Source organism: Micropterus dolomieu, linkage group LG14 (assembly GCF_021292245.1).
Source record: "Micropterus dolomieu isolate WLL.071019.BEF.003 ecotype Adirondacks linkage group LG14, ASM2129224v1, whole genome shotgun sequence".
NCBI lineage: Eukaryota > Metazoa > Chordata > Actinopteri > Centrarchiformes > Centrarchidae > Micropterus > Micropterus dolomieu.
In genome coordinates, this window is record NC_060163.1 from 18,108,900 (window position 1) to 18,133,381 (window position 24,482).

At 39.3% G+C, this 24,482-nt stretch overlaps 2 protein-coding genes across 3 annotated transcripts; both read right to left on the reverse strand.

Moving 5' to 3' along the window:
- Positions 1-17,517: 17,517 nt before the first annotated feature.
- On the reverse strand, positions 17,518-21,088 carry mmp21 (matrix metallopeptidase 21). The gene is made up of 9 exons (XM_046069820.1): positions 20,925-21,088; positions 20,485-20,820; positions 20,415-20,421; positions 19,923-20,306; positions 19,238-19,377; positions 19,003-19,144; positions 18,596-18,853; positions 18,295-18,467; positions 17,518-17,823 (listed from the first exon to the last, which is right to left on the reverse strand). Exons 1-9 carry the CDS (start codon positions 21,075-21,077, stop codon positions 17,518-17,520), a joined length of 1,899 nt encoding a protein of 632 aa, XP_045925776.1. The 5' UTR covers positions 21,078-21,088.
- A 346-nt stretch (positions 21,089-21,434) lies between these two features.
- On the reverse strand, positions 21,435-24,427 carry uros (uroporphyrinogen III synthase). Of its 2 annotated transcripts, XM_046068562.1 has the most exons (10): positions 24,194-24,427; positions 23,625-23,708; positions 23,391-23,474; positions 23,186-23,282; positions 22,950-23,024; positions 22,476-22,550; positions 22,287-22,370; positions 22,070-22,155; positions 21,895-21,993; positions 21,435-21,800 (listed from the first exon to the last, which is right to left on the reverse strand). In XM_046068562.1, the coding sequence occupies exons 2-10, from the start codon at positions 23,685-23,687 to the stop codon at positions 21,678-21,680; spliced, it is 786 nt and encodes a 261-aa protein (XP_045924518.1). In that variant the 5' UTR covers positions 23,688-23,708; positions 24,194-24,427; the 3' UTR covers positions 21,435-21,677. The 2 variants fall into 2 exon arrangements, with proteins under 2 accessions (XP_045924518.1, XP_045924516.1); XM_046068560.1 differs by lacking the exon at positions 24,194-24,427 and having other exon boundaries at positions 23,625-24,049.
- Positions 24,428-24,482: the final 55 nt, after the last annotated feature.

A 24,482-nucleotide genomic window follows, 5' to 3' on the forward strand; every position in this document is an offset into this window, starting at 1 on the left:
TAGCATTTTAGCAATTTGCACGTCCTTTCCAATATATATTATAAAAATAGAAAATAAAATAGGGACTAAAATCGAACCTTGAGAAACACCCTTGAAAGTCTGATTTAAGACCATCTATAGAAACACATTGCGTTCTCTCTGTAAGATAGTTTTTGAACCAATTGATTGCTGTCTTTCCTATTCCAATATTACTTCTATTTAGCAGTAGCTCATGATCAACAGTCAAATGCTTTGGAAAGATCAGCAAATAAGGCAGTGCAGTGCTGCTTTTTGTCCAAGGCATTTATAATGTCATTTAACAGCAACAAAGTTGCTGTAACAGTGCTGTGCCCAGCTCTAAAACCTGACTGTACATCAGTTAGAATGTTGTGCTCTGCCAAATATTCTTTTAATTGACAATTTACTTGAGCTTCCAAAATTTTAGCAAGAATAGAGAGTTTGGAAATTGGCCTATAATCGTGAAGATCTGAAGGGTCTCCACCCTTTAGCAAGGGAAGCACATATATAGGCTGCTTTCCATAATTTGGGGATTGAATTTGTCTGCAGACTACAATTCAAAAGGTATGCTATAGCTATAATTTAAGCTGCAACCTTTAAGCCTATGAGAGGGTTCTTCTGGGGATGTCTATGGGTGGTGAAACTCAGGGCAAAAGAAAATATACATAGCTGCTCCCTAAGCTTATTGCTTGGAGTGCACAATAATAACTCAAGGCAACTCAGATGAGTGTATCAACATTTTTATCGGGACTGTGCTGACAATGTGGAGGGAGTATAATTTGTTGTGTATCAGGATTTTAAAAAGAGACGGGGCATGCCCTCCCCCGTCCCCAGTGGAAATTACACCCTTGGGTGTAAGGCAGAAAGCGAATATCTTAAACTTTGTACAAATAAAACCCAGACTGCATGGCTAGATACTACTAGGAGTAGGAATAAATGGAATTAATTAATTTTGGTGAACCAGCTCTTTAATCAATACAGATCACAATAACTTACATGCCAAAAAATGCAAAAAGTACCGTAACCAAAATGACCACCATTTTTAATGTGTTTTTTTTCAAAGCCCATTCATTTCTAAACACTGAAATGATTCAGGCTTTCATTCTGTGAGGAAGCAGCAGCTAATCTGCGCATCATAATTTGTAACACTCCATGCTTATTAGGTGGTATCTCAGGCATTATGGGCTGAAGTAATTAACTCAAGCCACCCAAGGGTAAAGGTGTTCATGGTACATATGAGGGCTAAGCCAGTCAAACTGGGGCTAATAATGAAATCAGATACAGTCCCTGTGTAGGGTCACGTGCTGCTCAGCCTGGTCATGGTTTGCATGAAATGCCCTGCTGTCAATTAAAATGCTGCATCTAATTGTAAAATAACCCAGCAATAATTACTCCCTGCTCTTTAACACATTCTGCACAGGATCCTAAAAAGGATCATTTTGTGTAGTTAATAGCTGAAAAGTGAAAATATATAAATCATATTTTCCTCAGTGTAATTTTAATATGATTATTCTCACAATTAGCTAATGGTATTAATAGATTTAAATCTCGCCAAATGGACTTTCTGTTCCCCTCATGTGTTGTGTCAAAAAGAACAGCAGCATGGGCATTGACTTCCAAAAATAATGAGTTTCTGTCCTGACTTGATAATTGAAGATATAATGAGGGAGAGAGAAAAGACAGAGAGATAAAGAGAGAGAAAGCAAGTGTGTGTGTGTGTGTGTGTGTGTGTGTGTGTGTGTTAGAGAGAGAGAGTGCCCCATATTTTTTGTCATAGCCCTGGGGGCTGGGTACATACACCCCCAGCATTGCAACCTACTTTTTACACCCCTCCCTGGGAAAAAAGGGCCCAAAGTGTCCTGAGCCCAAATCCAATCTGTTTCTTGTGACACCATTGTCATTTGTGCCAGACCTGAGAACAGCTCTGCCACTTCCCTTAATGTGCTGCGCTGTTTGTCTTCATGTTCTAATGTTGACTGTGAGTACATAAATTACTGCTAAGTAAACATGTAGACATGAAGCAAAAAGCAGATAAACAAATCATGAAACAAGGGGCAGCTTAGTCATACAGCAGATGCATTGGAAATTTCCTTTTCATTGAGCAGCGTTAGAAATGATTATTTTATGCCTCCACATGTATTCTTTAATAATAAACTTGCTGATGCTGAATGGCTTTTTGTTTAATATGAATGTTTTATCAGCTCAATTCATATGAGGGACGTATAAAAGTTAAATTATTTGGCTTATTTTTTCTTCCCATTCTTGGGGATGAACCTCCGTCACACATATCGCTTCTGTATCTACATTGTAAATTAAATTGAACAAGGGCACAGCATTAGGATGCAAATTAAAGACCTTCAGAAAGCATTCAAATAATGATAGGGAGTAGAAAACCAAGGGGCCATTTAGAAAAGTATTGAAGTTTTGCTTGGCTGCCTTTATGAGGCCCTCATAACCATGTTCTAGGACTTCTGTCAACATGTTGATAAAATCTATTAGTCTCATTTACAAATGTTCTGTCTTCTGAGAGAAGGTGTTGTTTCCAAGCAAATATTGACTCCTTTGAAATAATTGTCTGTAATTTAATCCGCCTGTACCTCCTGCAGCACATGATACTCTTGCCATTTTTTCACAAGACGACAATTTCGTGGGTATAATTTCCTTCAGTGTTCTTTTCAGACACAACATAAAAATTCATATATCATCTTTCATCATGGCTGATTTTTCTCATTTCTCTAAATGACGATGCATCGGACTACTTGTCCATTTGATTTCCTCTGCCATAAGCAAAGCGTTTCTCACACGCAGGTGTACAGATGGAGATCTACATCAAACTGTGATGAAGAAATATACATTTTATGGATTGTTCGCAGGTGTAATCTTGGCAAGTGTTTGCACACTTGAAAGCTATTACATATCACTATAAGCTTTACACAAATATTGAGACACTACAACTTTAAGTATTAGCTTTGCAAAGCTGCAATAATAGGTTTGATGATGTAACACTGATATATAATTAAAAAGCCCCATACAAATATGAACCTAGAGCTCATTAGAAACAATAAAGAACTGTCGATGAGCAGCTTCAAACAGTTCCTGAAAGAACAGATTCTTTTAGTAATATTATAATTCATATCTAAATAGTTTTTTTAACAGGAAAAGACACATTGTATCATGAAGGATCCAATGGTAATTCAATTCAAATGAGGTTTAGGTCAACAAGCTTGTTCTGTGAGTTGTGGATTATTGTTTTCAAAAACCCATTCCATGTTCATCTCTCTGTGTACATGCATCACCTTTTGTTTACCACAGCTATCATGTCTCTGTCAATCATGCTAGAGCCATGTTACTCTCGGAAAACACAATAAGCTTGACAGACAGAGAGAGAGAGAGTCAGAAAGAGACTAAACAATTCTCTTCTTTCATCTGGTTTCTGTATTCATCCATACCTCTTGGCATGACGGTAATTGCTGCCAGCAGGTAACACATTCAATTAAACACCTTATTCTTGGATACAAGCAAAACAAGTTTATTTCTTGATAGTGCAGATAGAATTCGATGCATTTGAATATTCTGAAAGGCACCATCCTGCATGTTTTTGTACCAATATGAGAGCATTCAAACTAAATTCAATCCGAGGATTTTTTCCCCCCACTGGAGCTGTGTACTGCTTTAACAGTCAAGAGAAGCAATTAAAAGCTGGCAGAGGGTTAACTTACACCCAGTGGAGCAAAATCGATGAGCGGCATCCTGCTTGAACTAATCACAGTACTGAGGGTGAAGCCAGCCAGCAGACATGAAAAGTACAGGAAGCAATGACAGGGCTAATGGTTTGGAAAATGCTGCTGATGAATGAGGAGAAAAGGTTGTGACTCTGTCTTTACCCTCTTTTATTTACTTTGCTTCTGGGCACCAATATGACTTGAGTCTGATACTAAAGCTTTCTTTTGAATAACATGCCTTGAAGGATGGTTGGATGGATAGATGGGGTTACATGCCCCTACACATGTCATATACTTTTACTTTATACTATTCATCACCACCAATATAAGACTTAGGCTACTTGCCTTCACAAGGTAATGCTCAAGCAAACTGGCAATTGCTTTTGCAGACATTAAGCCCAACTGTCATTTAGACAAAATGGTTCCATACCATTTTCTTTAATCTTTCCTGTGTAAATTACTACTTACACCCTGTAAATTACTTTTTTTTTCACTCTCCCCACCGAGTAGCGTCAGCTATCATTTTGGGAGCAACGAGCAAGCTAATGAAACCTCTCAGCATTAACAAATACGACCACTGAAGAATGTTCTATTTGCAGGTCATTGTTTGATCCATAAAAGAAAGGAAAAATATGAAGGTGCAGGAAAGAAAAAAAAGTCTTTCGTTTGCTATTGAAGACAGCACTCTTGGCAAAAGAGTAAACAATACCGCTCTGCATACAGCTTGGAGACTTCATGGAGCTATCGCCATGGCAACCCCATTTTCTACTCATATCTTTAATGAAAAGGTAATGAGAGAAACATAACAGTCCCAACTTCATTACCAGAGTAAGATTCAGCAATAAAAAATAAATCAGAGTGTCTGTCTTTTGAAGGAGCGGCAGCAGCAGCCAGCAGCACCAGGTTTGCTGCATACACCACTTATAAAGACTTCACTGGGCACAAGCAGACATGTACCTGGTCACCTGCTGATCAGATGACAGGTGTCTCATTTAAAAGTTCATCATGACTCACCTTATATTCCAAAATCTTAACCTTTCAAGACTGAATATTCTGCATATTACTCCTCAATTACTCAACACACGGTACTCATTGTACTGTCCCACGATAAAAATGCCAATACACAATACCAGAGGTGGAAAGTGAACAAGTATATTTCATTAAGAACTACACTTAAGTACGGCTTTGTGGCACTTTACTTGCTTGAGTTTTACCATTATATATTATTTAAGCCCACTATATTTCAGAGAAAGATTTGTAAATTAATGTGCAGTCAATTTTTCATTGATCATTGTTTTACAATTGAGAGATCTTTCTTCTGTTAATGTGATGATTTTATCTTGTGGACATGTAGTGTTTACATTTTCCTGCCTCGGCTGGACAGTAAAGTTTATTCTATTTTGTACAATTGTATTATCTGACATATTACACTGATATATTTAGATATTGTATTATACATATTATTTATTTTAAGCTGACATGGCAAACTTGGTTGCCTATTTAAACATCTAGCCAATACAGAGCAACATTATCATTAATTTGGAGTTGTGTTTCTTGCCACCTGATAAATATAAGTGGCATATTTACTCTCCTTTTAGCTCTGTTTTGGTCTCCACCAACTGCTGAAGCCAGTATATGGCTCATTAGCTGCTAAATGTTCCACTATGTTCACGTGCTGTTCAGTGCTGGGCAGGTAACTAGCAGTAGGTTTATCAGAGCTTGTTTGCTGAAAACAGCGACTGCTGCTGCTGAAAATATAGGTAACCAAAACAGTAATGTTTCGGCTGCGAAATCAGAACAATGAGCTAAAAGTCGCTGAAACACAAGTAAGCCCATTCACATTAAAGTCATTTGTCCCATTGTAAACATTGATTAGTGCAGCTTTAAGTGAAGCTGTAACAGTATAAGCTGAGATTGTTAAGGGTACAGAGAGTGAACAAACACATTTTGATTCTAGTCCAAATCACATTTCTTTCTCCAGGAATACAGAGTTGAATGTTCATCAAATGCATGGCTGCTTTGTAACAGCTAAAGACAGCTTTTTCTCAGGGTACTGGGGGTGGGGGATTTCAAATGATCAAATCTGTCTTAGGGTCTTACACAGGGGTCGCCCTCCAGAAAATGAGATGTGGCTCCCTTTTCCAGCCCTGTAAGCAAAATATGCGTCACATTTGAATCCACTTCTCGCTGCAGCAGTTTACCTTGTCGTCCTCTCCTCATTATCACAATAACCTTGTGATCTGGCCAATTTTTCAGCTGTAATGATGCATGATATTCTGAAAGTAATTTTAATCTAGACCGGGGAGATCCAGCTGCCAGGTATCAAAGTACACTATGGCTGCCTTCAGCAGTGCATTCAAGCCACACAAAGTCCTCCACTAGCCAGCATTTCTCACCTCCTCCCCCTACAGCCCTCAGACATTTTCCATACATAATTAGGTAGAGTCCACAGAGAACAGCAGAGATGTTTTTTTCTGAAGATGAGGATTTTTACGAAGCATAGCTTAATGCTGTATTATTGTTTTTATGAGAAGTGGGCCCTGTTAGATACAGGCACCAAGAGGGCCTCGACAGATCTCTGTCATAAGATCACCCAGATTTGGCATTTTGTCAATGAGTGTAGAGATTTATTCTTGCTCTGCTGCAATTTAAATCTCTCTTTGAGTAAAAGCAAATAGGCTGAAAGGCTCAATGTTGTGATATCAGAGTCAGTTGAATGATAAGTCATGGCCAAAATAAGAAGAATGGTAACAATGATGCCCTGGGCTGCGTCCCAGATATGCTATGAATACATTCAAGGATAATTGTGCAGAGTGACTGGACTAGTGCTGTGTTTACAAAGGCGCATTAACGCCAAAGCCAAGTCAGCCCAGAAAGGAAGAATGTATAGAGCAGCAGAGGGGTCTGTCTGTATGAATACATTCTTTCCTCATTGTCCTCTCAGACAGGAGGATCATTACTGGCTGGACACATGCGCTGGCAGAACCTGCCTTCATTATTATGCAGCAGTCAACACAGGTTTAACAAAGAGAAATTTGTCTAGCATTTGTTTATCTGGAAGAGCAGAGTCTGGCACAGCAATGCTGGCAGCAGTAAGCTAAGGTGGATAGACACTCAAGCAAGTTGGCGGTGGCTCACAACCCTGCAGCCCCCACCCCCCCCACCATCCTCTCTTGACCAGATCACCCTCTTATGCTCCCCACAGGTGTATAGCTTTTTTTTTTACCTTGTACATCAAAGAGACAGCAGCAGAGTGAGAGACTGAAGTGCAGGGTGTACATAGTGTCATCTTCGATTGTATCCTGTAATCAAAAGAATACGTTGCATTATTCATTTCCAGTATATTTGGATTTTTACTCATAGGTGAAGCATTTGAATTTGGCCAGAACGACATTCAGCCAGCCGAAGTTTGATTGCATTCCCATAAAAAGATAGAGTTAATCATTTCAGAGACAAGGAGACAATCCCTTTTATTGTTGATTCATGGCCTGAACAATTGTGTTATTCACTTCTTGTAGATACAAGATCAATTCCCTGATCTTTTAGTGAAGGATGTCTACTGTGATCTACAAAATGAGGTAAAGTAAAATACCTGACTTGAATTTTGACAGCTTCGAGTTATTTACAGTGTTTTTACTCTCTGCACAAGCTTTGTTGCAGGAAAGGGGTGGGGCATTTGGCTTGTCCTTGACCTTCCTGTGAACCAAATACATCAGGAGTCTGTTGCTGAGGAGATTAAAATCATGCAACAATGGGAAGTGGCAGGAGCAAAAAGAGCCAGGGTTTCTTAAACACATGCAACACCAATCTAAAGCTCTCTGACAGTTTTGTCTGCACACAGTGGTGGTTTAATCTTACCATGCATTTGAGACGCAGAATATGCCTCTGTTCAGTTTCCTGTCAGGACAACAAAGAGGGTCAGTGTTGAGTTAGACTTTTTTGTCTTCTCTCTTGGAGAATTTATGGAGACTCAGGAGGAGATAAGAGATGAGTTTGCACTGTATATCTTTGAGGCATCATTACAATCAACTGTGATATCTTAGGAGTGCTGTGAGGGCTGCACCCTTGTCTTACTACAGACAGCAGGTGCAGATGGTTAAAGGCAGGTGCTCCGCGAAAAAAAAGGAAAAGAAGAAGACGGGGGAAAAAAGAACAAGCACCTGGTCCCTCTGTTATACCAGTCTGGGGCTGCTTTCACTATGATTAGCTTTGTTTCTCCAACAGAGCGCAGCGAGGAACAAGACCTACAACTTCATTAGGGTGGAGCACAGCACCCCTTCTTCTGCTTTTGTCCTACACTTGACTGCACTAAGTTAGAAGAGCACGAGTTGTCTGTGAAGATCAGCCTTTTATTAGGAGCTATGGCTCTGTCACTGGAGTGGTGCCTCTCCACAAGAAAAGAGCTGTAATCTGATGCATGTTAGATCTACCGAATCAAGATGAACAAGCACTGAAAAAGGACTTGCCTGAGTTCACAAAGACCTATGAAGAAACTGAAAGAAAGACCACCAGAGCTGACCTGACAAGCAGCAATAAGCTCACTCCTACAAGCATTTGGCTGGGATTCAGTGCAGCATTCTGACCTCCTAACTTTGTTTGAGCTTGAATGTGCAGGTAGTGAGTCTGAGAGCTCTGCCCAGGCAAACAAGTGTAATCACCAACCCCTGCTTGCAGCGCTCCATTTTCTGGATACTGTGGTGTATCTTCAAGGAAGAGCAGAGGAAATGAGTGCTAATAGTGTGTTTGTATTGTCAGAGCTCGTAGGCCCACAGATTTGCTTTATTCATGGCCTCACTTCATCTGCCAGCCAACCATTGAATAATTGAAGGAATTATCAGGCTAGTGGATCCAAAGCCCCTCAGAAATGTGTCATGCCCCTGAGCAAAGCCTGCAGGAAAAAAAAAGAGAAAGAGGGGCCTCCTAATTCAGAGCTGTGTGTGTGTACAGCCGCACAACCCAGTAATGTTCCACCTACATAAAAAGACACACATACAAAGTTAAAACACAGAGGTTGATGATGCCACAAATGGCAAGCTTTGACTGGCAGAATATCAATAGCGCATAACAGCGGGAGCCCATGCATGTCAGATAAATTTATGATTCTCTCCAAATGCTGCTCTCCTATTTTCCTCTGCATCAGAATGGGTGTTTTTGGAGTAGATAGATTTCACCATGCAGTTTGGCTAGTGTCCCTCATACAAAGAATGTGACTGACGCAACATTAATCTCCAAACAAAGCGACTGGCACAACTACTCCGCACAATTTCAGGGGTATGAGGTGGCAACGTCAGTCTCGATTTCTCACTGCTCCTTCACGAGCTGTTCCACTTTCTCCAAATTCTCATTTAGATCAAACAAAACACTCCAGAAAGGAGGTGAAACGGTACCGTTTAAATCCGTGACACACATGCACACAGGGGACCTCCTTCTCATTTTCTAAACAGAGAGTCATGGCAGAACTTTTAAATTTGTCATAATAAGGTGTGACCTACATGGGAGGGAGCCAAAGCCCAAACTCCAGCTCCCAGCAAGAATCCTGCCTATTGAGTATTCCAAAATGTAATGCATGAACATTAAGGAGGAGAGAGCTTCGCCTCTAAAGACATAATTCTCTCATGGTTGACACACAGCACTTCCTGGAGCATAGGTTAGAATACATGCCACATCCTTCAAGGTGAAAAGCATGCAATATTTATTTTACTGATGCATTTGGTACATTAAAAAAATACGTTGCCAACACCAGCCAGAGGTTGTAACATAATATAATCTCTCTGACACTGACATATGAAAAACATTCCTTAGCTGACATTCATGAATAATGGCAGCTGTTTGGAGAAGAACAACTCTGAGGTCTATTTTCAAATAGGTCTCAGCTGCGGTGCTGCAAAACAACTCTCCTGCTGTTTGCATTGAGAGGGGAGATGTCTGGAAATGCATCTTTCATGAACACAGGATACTGTAACATGTATGTTTAAGAAAAACACATACACTAAAGGAAGGAAGGAAGGAAAAGATTTTTAGATTATGATGTGACTACACACACAGACAAATACATAAATTGATACTTCGCATTGCAATGCGATTTCATCATGTGTCACAGGATTGAAACGTGTTACATGATATTTTTATTGCAGAGCAAACATATCAAAATTTTGAAAGGCTGCCCCAGAATAGAATCTGGTTGTCACAGTGGCAGTCACTCACTGTGTCCAGTGCGAGTGTGAAAGTGTAGCCTATTCTCTATGTGGGCTGGGGGCCTTGTTAAGGGTGGCAAGCATTGGAAGAGCTCCTGCAGGCAGCTCAGAGAGAGCTGAAGCCCTCACAAGGCCAAGTGAGGACAACGTATCAGACTTTCCACATGATTGTAATGCTTACAGTTGTTGTTATTTTTGCAGTTTTTCATTTTTTGTTGGTTGTGATATTATCACTTCTGAGATCTGGGATTATGATGCTACAATGAAATCCGTCGAGGCAAGAAACGCAAGAAGAAAGCAATATTGCCATGTTCCCTGATCTCAGCAACAGAACACTGTTATTATTACAATACTATAAAAATAAAATCGTTGTAATAAATGTGAATTATCCTTTAAGTTTAGTCTGGGGGACTGCTAGTAAAGCTTTGTTGCAGGAGCTAAGGTTGAGCGTGGAAATGTACAAAAGCTCACAAATGTCTGATAGAGGGAAAGCATGGGTTGCTTTAAAAGTTAAAAAATATGTTGTGAAAGCCACTGAAAAGAAGCTCAATTGTGTGATTTCTCCAAATCTGACACAGTTTTAAAATACTGTAAATATGTTGATTCAAAAAAAGTCAAAAAGCATGATTGCACTACATATCCATTCATATACATTCTTCATTTTTGTTCATGTGCTAAAGAGTCAAATCTTGATTCTTGAGGATATTATTTTAACAAACCTGTTCCTAAAGTCCAGAAGATGTACAATATAAAAATAAATTAAAAAATGTCTTCCAGCCCAAATTTAGGCTGAAAGTGAAATCACACACACACACACACACACACACACACTCACACAGAGACTGGCATGCAACACAAAGTGTGACACCCTTCCCCCCAGTTAAGTAAGAGACTGTTCATACCCAATCATCACTCCCCCCTGACTTAAACCCCATCTGTTCCTCTGGTAGAAAAGGGAAGAGAGAGGGAGTTTGGAGGAGAAAGAGTCGTGGGGGTGCTGAGGTGAGGAGAAGATCATGGTGGGATCTGGGGCCAGCCATATAGGAGAGAGATGATGAGGGAGGAGGATGAGGTGGAGGGGGACAGGCATAAGAAGAGGGACAGCCGATGATGGTGGTGGTGTTGGTGGGTGAGAGGAGAAACAGAGACAAGGGAGGGAGGATGAGGAAAGACAAACTCTGATGCTTAGACACTTGACGAATTCCTTTTTTGGTGCTCGTGAATGTACAAGCGGTCTCATAAGCAGATGTGTTTCTGTGTCTCAGAAGAGAATAAAAGGGCTCATCAGATGTGGGCAATTTTGTTGACAGGTGGTAACAGCACCATGCCATATTTTGTGTGAGTGTAAAAAGCTGGGACAAAAACAGAGACACTTGAAAGTAAATAAAATAACTCTACTGGTGCTGTACAAATTAATCAAAAGGCTCATGATGACAACAGTAGGCCTACTCCTTGACTTCCCGCAGACCAAATTACAAAACATGTTTTTGCCTGTTTATCTGGCCTGCAAATTGTTTGCCCATGTTTTGAGATATCTGAGATTTCTGTTGGCACCTGAATACAATGGAAGTGAAAAGAATTTCATTTGCCGTCTTAACAACAATGTGTCTGTCAAGAAACAATGTCCTGTTAACTGGATAATCCGCACCGTCACTCTGTCAGCAGTTTTCAGCGCAACTACTTTCTGGCAAAGAACCAGTCACCACTAGAAGAAAATCTGTCTTTCGTAATTTAGATGAACTGACCCTTTTACTTAATGAAAGTTAAGCAAACAAAACAGGTATGAAACTTGAAGATACCTGAAGTGTTAGATGTTTTTATCTGATGCTCAAGCCCATTTTCATTTTCCCTCCTCTTTGACAAAGCCTGCCACGGCACGTACGTTTCCTGTCACTTTCCCAGGCTCAAAATATACGTGGCAGCCGGGCAGTCATTTCTGTGTGGCCATGCGTGGGACAGCCTCGTCCCTCCCCCCTTGACCTGCAGCTGCCACTCAGACTGACATAACCAGAAAGCCCCTTGTTTTGTCTCTAAAACTCCTCCTTAGCCAAAGGTCAAGGTTCAGTTTGGTGGGAGAAATTCCTCCACCACATATGGAGGCAAATTAGTGGGCCCACCGCGTTTATTGGATGGCTTGCTTGTGGTATGACAAACATATCCTCTTCCACACCCATTCTATTTGTTTATCAGGTATTTAGTCAATACCTAAATGCTGCATTATGCATGAGGCTGCACAGTTCTTAATTACACTTGCATGATTTGGATTTCTCATTCAAATTAGTCTGTGTGATACACGGACTATTCTCAAGAGAAGACATGTAATTACTGTACTATTTCCATTTGGCATGGTGACTCCTGCTTACATGTGTAACCAAGCAGGGATATAAAGTCAAAGATATTTGTTTTGTCTTCTAAAAAACTGTCGTCACAGAAAAAGAGTTTCTTCTTCTTCACGGTATAATGACGGCTTGAGAGCTTGGGTTTGTGAATTCCAAATCCTATTTACCTCTCCTCAACATTAAAGATCCTTAGTGAGGAGCACTTTGCTCAAAACTATTTGATGATAAAAGCTTTTGAAATATTGATTTGAATGTGAAATTGAGAGGCAGTCGCGAAGGCATCAGTCAGTGTTTTTCTCTTTTAATCCAAACTTCTTTATCTAAGTGCAAGAAGAGAGGCAGAAAGGGATCAAGGAAGAGAAGGAGACACATGTGGGGGAACATCTGTGCGTGCGTGTGTAGTGGTTCTTAAGAGAGTGCACATGTATATTCATTTGTGCAATTGTGGGTGTATGCTTGTGAGTGTGTGTGTGTGTGTGCAATTACGTGTGTTCCAGTGTATATTTTATGTGTGTCTCTTCTGAGTGAGGTGAGAGACTGCTTTATTTTTGAACTACTATAAACAAACTAGAGCCTTGTTAACGATGCCACTCAGAGTTAATGCTCAGAACAACTTTCAACTCAAAATCCCCTTTTCAGGAAAGTCTGAATTCCACGCTTATTACCGCAGAATGCTGATCCGCACTCCTCAGTGTGGCGGTGGAATCTTTGGCAGCAGCTAAAATTCCCTTTTAAACATAGTGAAACACAATAAAGACTGTGTCTATACCCAGGTAAATGTATTTCCATAACCTGTCATTTTAGAAAAAGAAAACCCATGCACACACATGTCAGCACTTCCACATTAGGCTTCTGACAACAGGGGACACATACAGTATAATATGTAGAAAGAATTCTCCCCTTTCTTATTCCGCTCTCAAAATGCAACTGACATATTCACGATCACACAGAGATGTAACAAGGACGACCATTGCAAAGACATCTACCAATAAAACCACAAACATATCCCCCTAAAAATGTACATGTTAACAAACTCAATACACTTCTACTGCATTCATAAGCATTGATCCAAAATCACACACTTCTCATACTACAATGGAGAAAAAAGAACATGGGTACAGATAGAATTTTGTTCCTAGTTGCCTTTCAGACCAATAGCTTAATCAAAATGTCAAATATATGTATGGAGTAAATGCTAAAGATGCATATAAACATGTGAAAAAGCAATACATGGAAAAATGAATACCAATGTGACTGACAATTTGTGGGCCCAGACAGCAGTCCTGGGAACTAGGTTAACTCCTAATATGTGTTGAGGTTGCCCTCTACTGGACTCTTTTTCTGTAGCATGAAAGGTGCTTGAAGGCATAATATTATATTTCTACATTTACATTTTAATACAGCAGTTACACCAGGCCTCACAGGTGGTATATATGCTAATAAATGGTGTGTCAAAGGTACAGTGTAGTTTGATGTATATTATTTTGATGTATTTTTTCTATATCTTGTATAGTTTTTTGATTTCTTTTTCTTTGTCTTTATTTCTATTTCTATATTTATGTTTATGTAAGCACCAATATACCAAGGCAAATTCCTCTTATGTGAAAATGTACCTGCCATTAAAACTGATTCTGATTCTGATGAAGATACGGGGCGCGTGTGTAGTGAATATGTATGTAAGTATGAATGACAACTTAAAGATAAAGATCTTTAGGATATTGTCTTCTTTTTTATTTGTGGGGGATGAAGTTTTAATACTACACCTTGCACAATATTGTTTGCTTGTTAGTTATTAACTGTATATAATCTATTGAATATTAGCGGGCCCTCTACCAATGTATGCATAAAGCTCAGTTTACTCATCATATAGAGTACTACTCAGCCAGTGAAAACTGTGGCTTGGCTCTGGAGGAGCTTTCTAATGTCTGAGAAAATAACCTGAGTGATGTCACAAGGGTTATCTAGGCTTGGAGACTGCACATTTATAAAGCCTCTATATAAGCCTATCTATAAAAAGATACTTTCAAGTTGCATTATGGGAAGTATCGAATCCAGCGTTTTTGGACCTTGACTCATATTGAAGACTGAAAGTTAGGCCTCAGCCTCTGCTGTTTCAATTTTGACTATTCTTTATGGATGTATCTGCTGAAATCTGCTCTGACCTCAAAGTTTACAGAAATGCGATATTAAATCACCGGGGTATCATTTAAATTGATACATTGATGGTCAAATACCTGCACATTAGGAAAATATGGTGGCAACATCTTACCAGAAAAGGTTTTGTGGTTAGATTACATGGCATTTTGTCCATTCTCTTATTGGTTTTGAGTCAGACATGATCAATTCATGACATGGCTCAAGGTCAAAAGGGTCAAGTTGAGATTTATCTGACTGTTGCTGCGTAATGCAACTTTATTAGACCCCTTTGATGACATGACACCAGAAAAATAAATTGATTTAAATTTCAGTGGGTCATAATGAGTGAGGGGTGAGGAAATATCAAAGTACACCAGAGCGGGCTGTGGAAATTATATGCAGGAAGCTGTTCTGTCCTCATGAGTCCCCTCCATAGATACTGATCAATATTCTTGAAGTAATGGAATTGTTTATTCCTTTTCCTGATGAGGTTACCACTTCACTTGCTTTGTTTCTACAAGGGCAGACTGTGGACCTGACATGAAAGATTTTCACAGTATTGTGTAAATATTATGACACGTGCAATGAATAAAGCCTCAGCATTAAATTTGAACTGTTCAAAAAACATGCCATCATTTCTATCACAGGGGAAATGCAGGAATTGTTTGCTCTTCAAATGCTCTCTTTCTATGAACATATTGAAAGAGATATTATCCTTGAACACTCTATTAATTCAACCTTAGAGATCTGTGACAATAAGGATATCGTTGAAAGGCTGAACATCGCGGACGAGAATCTTGAAGATACATGCTACTGTATCTACAGCCGTTTGTTGAGGCATTCACATAAAGACACATTACTGTATGACACTCCGTTGAAATGCTACTAGAAATTATTTATCCCTATGTTTTCCACACTGCTGCAAGACAGAAATGAGGCAACAGCACTGCAAGTTATTTTCACATCTTGGCAGAGTTTGGGCGATTTTTGTTATATGAATGTGCTGCAGGAGTTTGGTCCTATTCTCCTGTTTGCCTCCCATGCAGATTCTTGTGCCATGACACAGGTTTTTGTATCTCTCCGGGGCTGCTGTGGCTCAGGCTCCATCAGCATGACTGATCTCATTTATCCTAGTCGCATCCAAAGAGGCCTGCGGTGTAGGGATGGGAGCTTCAATAGCAGCAGTGTTGCAAAAGTGCAAAAGTACAGATCATTGAGCTGTGCAGTATGGTAGCCGGGGACTCGCATGTGTGACTAACAGTTTGTATTAAGGATTTCTCTGTATGGGAAACTCCAGGGTGCAGGAGATGTATAATGCTTCATAATGAAATAAACAAACAGATCACAAGCCTCCATTGCATCTTCTGTACTGGAATCAATATTAGTTTATCCATTATTCCTGCTGAGATGTCAACCACACATTTAAATGAATTGTCTCTAAATTTTTGAAGTGGACTTGAACCAAGTAGCCAGAAATGATGCCCACTGCTATTTATTCATTGAAATCCTAGATATACCATGAAATGACAAGAAATTAAAGAATATTATCTGAAGAGGACAAGCACATCTTCAGCGGAGAGAGATGAAGATTTATTTGTATGCTGTTGATGCCTTTACAGAGAGAAGCTCATTCTGTAAACGCATGAGCAGACACACCATCTCATGATATCTGTCTCTGTAGCCCCACTTGCCATGACATTTTGTTCCTTTGCTTGTAATTGATTTCTTCTTTAATTTATTAATATAGCCTGGAGCACAATGCTAGTTATCTGGGGCCCACCAGGAGCTTAATCTTTAATAAGAGTGTTCAAGTAACATATTGATTACAGAATCGATGTCTGTGTATTTGCCCTGTGCTCAAATGATCACCATGAAATGGAACAGCATTAAGTAATAAGGCGAGTCCCTTTTTCAATTATTTTGCTTCAATCTCTCTCAGCTATTTGTTGAATGATAGTGTCTAAATCTTTAACCATAACTTTCATAACAATAAGCATTTCAAAGAAACGGATAATTTCATTTCATTTCAAGTAGCTTTATTGGCATGAATGTTTAGGTAAACAATGTTGCCAAAGCAAAAATTCAAATTCAATTCCGATCACTACATACTACCACCTCCAAGTCTTACTCAATATAACTTATATTATTTTATTCCAGATCAAGGTCAAAAGCTTTAAAGGTCAGTATCATAGATTCCAGATCACATCATATTCTTTTCTACCTGCAGGATTCCAGTGTTTGCAGCTGATTTACAGAGAAGTGATAGTTTCATATATTCACTGGACGTGTGCTATCAGACAGTCAACAAGAGGCCTTGGGATCAGGTGTGCCATCATCATCACAGAACAAGTGGATCTGGTTATAATTTTGTATTCCTCCTAGCTACATGTTGCGCAAAACAATCTGAATGAATCCCTATTGTTATTCTATTGTGTGCAATATTTCTGATTATATAACCTTTACATTATTATATAACAGTAGTCTTAATAAATTTCCATTTTTACATGAATAATAGTACAAAGACAGAGTAGATACTTTTACGGGTGTTTCTTCAGATGATGTGGATTTGACATGAGAAGTCACTCCACTGTTTTTGCATAAATTTCAGAATAAATGTGCCATTTCAAAGCAATTTCTCCACAGTGCACTTAAGCTTATGAAGAGCAGCTCCGAAAAAAGCTCAGCAAAACAAAACAAGGTGTCTGTATAAAGAATGAGTAAACATTCTATATATATTCTCACTAATGCTCTAAATATCTTATATCTTATATCATAACAGGTCCTTTCGGATTTTTTTCATGCCAATATGCATTTGGCATGTTTAAGTGAGAGACAGACAGAGCAGCTGATATATTAATAACACACCTCGTTGAAAATAAGCCAGCAAAAATATTCTGTTGTTTTCTGTCTTATATTATATATATATATATATATATATATATATATATATATATATATATATATACATCTTATATTATAGGTAAAGAAAGAAGTCGATAATGGGTGTCTACACACATATGATTATGATGATATGATATTCATGAAACATGAATAGACAAAATCAATTGAAATCAGTAGACCACATCAGTACACATCAGCAGGGTTTAATGAATCTCTGCTCCAGCAACCTCAGCGGGTTAGTTTGAGTGCAGTGGGATGAACGTTGCAGATGTCGAACCATTGCTTATCCACCTCCTTGTGTGGCAGCAGGCCATTTCGTGGCAGAAAGGGCCGGCGCTGGCGCTTGCGGCTGCCCACCACCTGCCAGAAGTGCGTGCCCTTGAGTAGAAAAATTGCATTATGGGTGTAGGAGAAGTAGGCAGCATCGATGTTGCCATCTGGATGGTCTCCACTCTCCACTGGAGGGAAAACATCTCTGATGTTTTTGGGGAAGCCTCTCGCCAAGCTGTTGGCTTCCACGTTGAACGCATACACCTGTTTGAACAGATAATTGTTTTGCCTCTTATGAAGAATTACATTCAATTAAAACACAACAAACAAACCACAGAGGAAGTGCTTGTTTGGATGAGTATGTTCCCTCATAATGCTGAGAAACAACGAATTAGCTTGGGCTAAGACTTGCTTTTTGTATATCCACTTGTTCCACAAACTAGTATGGTTAGAATGCAAATCACATAAGGAAACGGTAGCTGTAATGACAATTATTTCAGATTCTTTTTATTTTGACAGAGGGTCCCTTTAGAAGACAGGTCCACAAAAATGACAAATTTGCAATTACTCAAATTACCCAAACTTGACACACAGTGGGGCTGTGACACTGTGGCCTTTTCTTACACAATACACAAACAATTGTTTGTAACCTAAGTAATCAAACTGATCTACGTGCTTCCTATGCAACTCCCCATGTATCATGTGTCAAACAGAAGATAAGGATATAATTCTTACAAGACTGCTTTTGAAGAAGTAGATGTGGGAGTCCCTCCTGTCATAAAAGGCTGTGTCAATGGGACTGAACACCCCTGGGAAACCCTCAGAGATTAACCTCGGATAGCCGTGACCTTCAGGGTCCTGTCTGAACACGTGGTCATTCTCATTGTCATACCTCCAAAACTGAGTACCTGTACACAAAAACAACATCCACCAACTATATCTTTCCAGCTAGTTTTTGAAAATGATTACCTTACTGGCAAACTACAGTACATGTCTGTACATCCAGTATGTAGGCTAGTACTGTGTGGAGACCTACCTTTAAAGAAGTAAACAGCATCTCTTTTTCTGGACCAAACATGCACATACGCATCCACTCCCTCCATGGGAATTCCACGCCAGCCAGTCTGCAGTGCAACTGGATCTCCATAGCGTGTGCGGTTGTTTCTGTTTTCATATAGCCAGTACCAGCCGTCTCTCATGAAATAGGTGTTAAAGCGGATGACCACTTCCCCATAGGGTGTCTTCTCCTTTCTGATCCAATCAAACACTGTGTTAAATGGACCTTTACAGCCCCCTGTGTTCAAACACAACAACATTATAGACATGTATAATGAATAGTTTTGTGTTAGGCTTTTACTGTAATTATTTTAATAAATCTATTCCTCTGGCTGTGTGTGTGTGTATCTATATATATGTCCAGCAGATGGTGTTGTTAACATGTACCATAGAGGTGCTGAATGGCTTTCCTGTCCATCCAGTCCATCTCAAAGCCTGACTCTGTGGGCAAATAGCTGGGCTGCATTATGGAGCCAGATCTGTAGATGTGGGGGAGTCCCAAAACATGGCCGATCTCATGAACTGCCACCTTATAGAAAGAAATGTAAAAATGTTGTTAAATTGAAATAGCTGTAACTAAACCTCTAATTATTCTTTTTCAATAATAACATCTGATACTTACTTTTAGGAGGCTGATCCCACTGCCAGCATTGGGACCAGTGAAATGTTCGTCGTCATCAAAGTGTATGTCACCCAGGAACCAGGCGTGGGCAAATTCTTGACCAGTGCCATCAAACCTCTGATTGCAACCCAGATGCCTTCCTGTGTGGAATATAGATGCACAGAATAAAATAATAAAAGAAGATGCACTGTGAATTTGAACAAAACATTATCTACACACAGTGCAATGTGTTACTTCACACAAGGGGACAGTATAGTGAAAAATGTTAATCATCCAGCTGTTGTGCAGTAAAGACATACAAAGTATTATTTTACAAAACCTATTCCTTACTGATAAACTGATAAATATGTTGGTTGGTAACATTAAAGCTATTGACGTAGTCTGTAAATGAATTAAATTATTTAATTTGATCATTTTACTGACACACTTCGGGGGAGCAAGAATTTTAAAATGTTAATTGTGTATTTTCTGTGAATGTCTGACAAAGCAAGTGAGTGAAAAACCTCTGTACTGTACTTCAGCAAGTGCGCTATGGACCTTTACTAAAAATACACTGTTTGCTACTAGGCTGTCATCATTTATTTTTTGCAAATTGAAACAACTTATTAACCTTAACAGAGAAGTTATGTTATTTTGAAACAAAGATTAGTAGTAAAAAATAAAATAGAAACTGGTCCAGACCTACCTGTGCCAAATCCCAGCTTGATATCCACATCCTCCAGTGGGGAATGCGTATCCTCCACAAACTCCAGCGGACACACCTCACTCCACATCCTGAATGCCATTCTGAAGATGTACCTCTGGTCTTCAATAGCCAACTGACTGCTGTAGCCTTCTCCTATGAGCCTCCATTTCAGCACCCTCTTAGAAAAGGCCATGTAACCAGTTTCACTCAAATCTCTCCTGTGCCTGTTTTTGGATACAAGAGTGGCAAGGTGACGTTTCCTGCGCCGCACTGCTTCACTCTGATGTATGTTTAAGTTGATATTTACCATTTGACTGTCCATGTGGACATCATGTGAGCTGTTTAAAGAAGTGTTATTTATTATATGATCAAATAAGGAAATGCCTGTGAGGACACTTTCTGTGTCATTAAAACTTAATTTCTCATCTTCAAAGGAGTTAGTAGGACTAACAGAAGAAGTGTCACCGATTATATTAATTGCTGTGTTGTTACTGCCAGTCTTATTAAAAGTATTACTGGAACTGTTTTCAGTTTCAGAGACACTACTGTTCTCAGGTGCTACAGGGGTGTTCAGGTCAATCTCCTTGTCAGGGACTCCACATCGCGGTTTGTTCATTGCTATCTTGGTGGCCTCATCAAAAACACCTGTGACAGGCAAGCCCGATACCCTTTGAAACTCTTCAAGTGCTGAAACAAATGCTCGTCTCCCAATAAGACTGTTGTGATCATCTTGATCACCATCCCAAGGAGCATCCCTTGAATGATGCACTGAAGTTCCCTCCTGGATCGTGTCTTGAAGGTCATCCATGAAGTCATCATTAAAAGAGGTGTCTGAATCTTCAAACTGGATCTCCTCCCAGTTCACTGGCTTAATGAATCCATATCTAGAGAGAAATAACTATAACAGGACATGGGTTACATTATATCGTTCCTATAATCAATATCTAATCTAAGAGATGTTTGAAGTTTAAAAACAAACAGCAATTGGAAAATTGAATTTACCTCTGCTGTGTACTTGTCTGTTATAACACCAGCTTGGTGAGAAGTAGGGGTCTGCACATCAGAATGATCCCGATTATGGAAAAGTTTCTCAGCATCAGCTGAGCTAATGCTCGTCCAAAAAAGCAGATATATCAGCTGGATAGAAGTCAGCATCGTGGCGTTGATTTACTCGTGACTTTACAAAAGTGATCTTATGGCAAGTAAGAAGCAGTGCACAGTGCTTTATAGGCAGATCCTGAGTGTCTCCACTCCCATCTAAAGGTGCGACTCCTTAGATGTATCCCACTTTCCTCAACTTTGTGTGAATAGTAAACCCGTCTTTACTGTCTCCAACTGCTCAATTTGACTAAATTGCATAGATGTGTTATACATGCTCCATTGGTTTTAAATGGACTGTTGTCAACCTGTGGAAACAAGTTAAAACCTCCACTTTCATGTGGACAATAACAGTTTAAGACAGCCATGACTTCTGCCAACACCTGTTTTGAATAGGACACACACACACTTACATTTGTTTTACCACATTGACCAAAGTTTATTTTCAAAAATAAACGTTTACCTTCCTGAGCAAGCTTAATACAAATAGAATTATAATTACATTCGTTTCCATTTTTTTTCCAAAAAAACAGCTGATATACATATAAAACTGGAAAGATGGGCAGTAAAGTAACACAGACAAATGACAATACACATGAATAATACAGAATATACATAGAGAAGATAAAGTGGATGGATTCAAGAGCCTGTGGGTGGTTATTGTAGAGCTTTGGCTATCGCTGCTGCCAGGTGTTCAGGTGTTGGCTTTTCTGCAGTACAGCTGACACACAGGCCTTCTGCAGTCATAGCGTCTTGTGTAGTAGGCCCTATGGTTGCAAACTGGAAACAAATAAGTGGCTGTCAGAGGCACTGAAGATCTGCTAAGTGCAGATTCATGCATTATTTTATGAGTTTGACTGTGAGAAGGCTGTACCTTTATTTGAGTCAGCTGTTCACCTGACAGCCTCCGCACCACTTCTAGGCAAAACTTCACTCCTGACGGACTGAAGAAAGCTATGCTGGCTGGAGTGCCCTGTAAATGCAGATAAATTAAGCAGTTATACATTTATAAAAGTACTCTCTACAATGCAGTAGCAGTGGGGCTTCACCTGCTCTGTGAAATAGTTCTTTAGATTTTTCTCCAGATCTGGATGTTCAGCTGTTTGATAGACAGTCAGCGTCTCCAGGGGCACTCCTGGAAGCAAAAAAACACATCCCTGAAGTGATAAAGGAAGCGCAATTATTATTTTATAATTGGTGTAACACCAGTGGGACTTTTATCATCTTCAGTTTTAATCGTGAAGCACAATAGGGGAAAATGCTTACCGTTGTCCCTTAAAGCCGTCGGCAAGACTTCCCTTTTGATTGAGCCACAGGGGAAAAAAAGTGGTGGAATATTTGTGTCTTCTCCTATGATGAGAATTAGGTATAAGGTCATATTCGTCATCAGACACAATTATACATTTTCTATTAAATTAACTGTGAAGAATGCGGAAGCTTAAAATTATATCGTACGTTCAATGATCACACGTGATAGGACCTCTGCTGTCCCTGTGTCCTCGCCCAATGGTTTCAGACCCAAATTTTGTACTGTGCAGGAAACACAAGTTAAACAAATGCTTTATCATAATTGCACAAAATCAACCAATTCAATTACTAAACACACAACTCATAAAAAACTAACGACAAACAGATTAACGTTCTCTAAAGAAACAAGGTAAAGCACACTCCAGGAAGGTGCTGCACCTGCTCGTTTTCTAGAGAGCAAATATCTGCTGTGTGTCACAGCAAACTGTCAACCTATTTCCAAATGACTGAGGGTAGTAACATCACTTCACACACTTCTGTCAGCACCAGGTGCCTGACACACTCTGCTAGAGTTAGTATTAACAAAGCAAGGGTTTCAAAAAGCACAATGTGCAAAGATGGATTCTGTTTTAGAACAATTACTTTAAGAGAGAAGTGTTTTCATATGTGACAATAACTCACCTAATGCAGCAGTTGCCTTTCCAACCACATAGATGGACTTGGTGTTCCATTTATCTTTCACAGAGCTGTTCCATTCTGAATTAATAATTAGGAAAAGGATAACATTTAATCATGGAAATTGTTTCAAATCTCAGTTAGCAGTCCACAGTACACACATAATTGATAGACATTTAACCAAACAAATGCTTTTAGAGGATTATGGTCATTATATCAAATGAAATGCAATTTCCTCTCACCTTCCATCCTTTCTTCTGCTTCTAAGCATATCTTCACAGCCTCCACTGCTCTTGGACTGGTAAATATAAGGCCTCCATGTTTTTCAGGTTGGAAAAGCTGTAATAGGAAGACATCTTAAACAACAGACACATTACTCATAAAGCAATACACATGAAAATACATGAATGAAACAAATACTAATTCAATACAAACAATGGCATTTACCTTATCTGACAAGGTGTTTAATGAGATGAACTTAAAAGACAGCACAGGAATAAGGGTTCCTTTATGTCCATGTGATGCCAGCTCCTGTGGAATTAAAATATTAAATTCCTTTCAAAATGTGCAATGAAATGCAAATCATTAAATGAAGAGTGCTGTACTGACAACTGAAGAGAATACACATATATATAACAAAGTACTGTTTAAAGCAAGTGGATTTAGGGAATGTGCATTTACCTTAATGTAAGGATCAGGTCCAGATTCTCCATCTCTTGGCTCTTTGAGAAGCAGTACATGCATCTTGACAAAGACCTTAAAACACTGGATCAATAAGATAAATAGGGAATAATACAACAGAACAAACCAGAGTGGAATATGAATCCTACTGTCAAAAACGCAGCCAAAGTCAGAAACTCAAAACTGCAAAAACATTGAGGACAGGGGATGTGAAGGCACAGCAAGCTAAGCTACGCCCTAAAACTGTCATATGTAATCTGCTGATAACAATACCGTTGAGTCACGATTATTGGACTGTATATGAGGTGCAAACAAAAAGCAATAACGCCACACTTTTTGGTTGGATGTATCGTAGTATGTAGCTAAGACTTGGTTAATGTGTATTCCTATGTGATATTGTTTACATTAGCAAGACACACTGAATGACAGTTTAGCAACAATAACCGTCACCTTTACCGAACCTGTCCGTAATGCCTAGTGATAATAAGCGACTAATTGATATCGCTTGTATGGTACAATGATTATGAATTCCTTTTAAATAGACAAAATATTGCACAAAATCCAAGTACCTTGAGTTATCCCCACCGCTGAGTGGATGACGACTTCAGCCAGCCACATCAAGAAGGGGAAACATAACATTGAATATTCAACTAACTTCCCGAAATAAGGTGGGTAGGTGAAAAACTAGTATTTATTTCATATTATTTAGCCTTGATAATTAGACCATATAATGCAAGTACCTATTTATAATAGTAAGATAGTAGTTTAGGCACAGTTTAAATAACTGTTATCCCCTTTTCTACAATGGTTTATTCCATTCCATCCCCCCATTCCAACGGGCGACAGGCCAACATTGCG

Excerpts from the sequence above, each read along its gene's own strand:
- mmp21 (XM_046069820.1), bottom strand. The coding sequence starts at position 21,077 with ATGCTGACTTCTATCCAGCTGATATATCTGCTTTTTTGGACGAGCATT. Across the intron at positions 19,378-19,922 it reads CAAGCTGGGATTTGGCACAG|GAAGGCATCTGGGTTGCAAT; the intron begins GTAGGTCTGGAC and ends TATTCCACACAG. Across the intron at positions 17,824-18,294 it reads ACTTCTTCAAAAGCAGTCTT|GTGTATGCGTTCAACGTGGA; the intron begins GTAAGAATTATA and ends CTGTTCAAACAG.
- uros (XM_046068562.1), bottom strand. The coding sequence starts at position 23,687 with ATGCATGTACTGCTTCTCAAAGAGCCAAGAGATGGAGAATCTGGACCT. Across the intron at positions 22,371-22,475 it reads ATCACGTGTGATCATTGAAC|GAGAAGACACAAATATTCCA; the intron begins GTACGATATAAT and ends TTCTCATCATAG. Across the intron at positions 21,994-22,069 it reads AGAACTATTTCACAGAGCAG|GGCACTCCAGCCAGCATAGC; the intron begins GTGAAGCCCCAC and ends CTGCATTTACAG.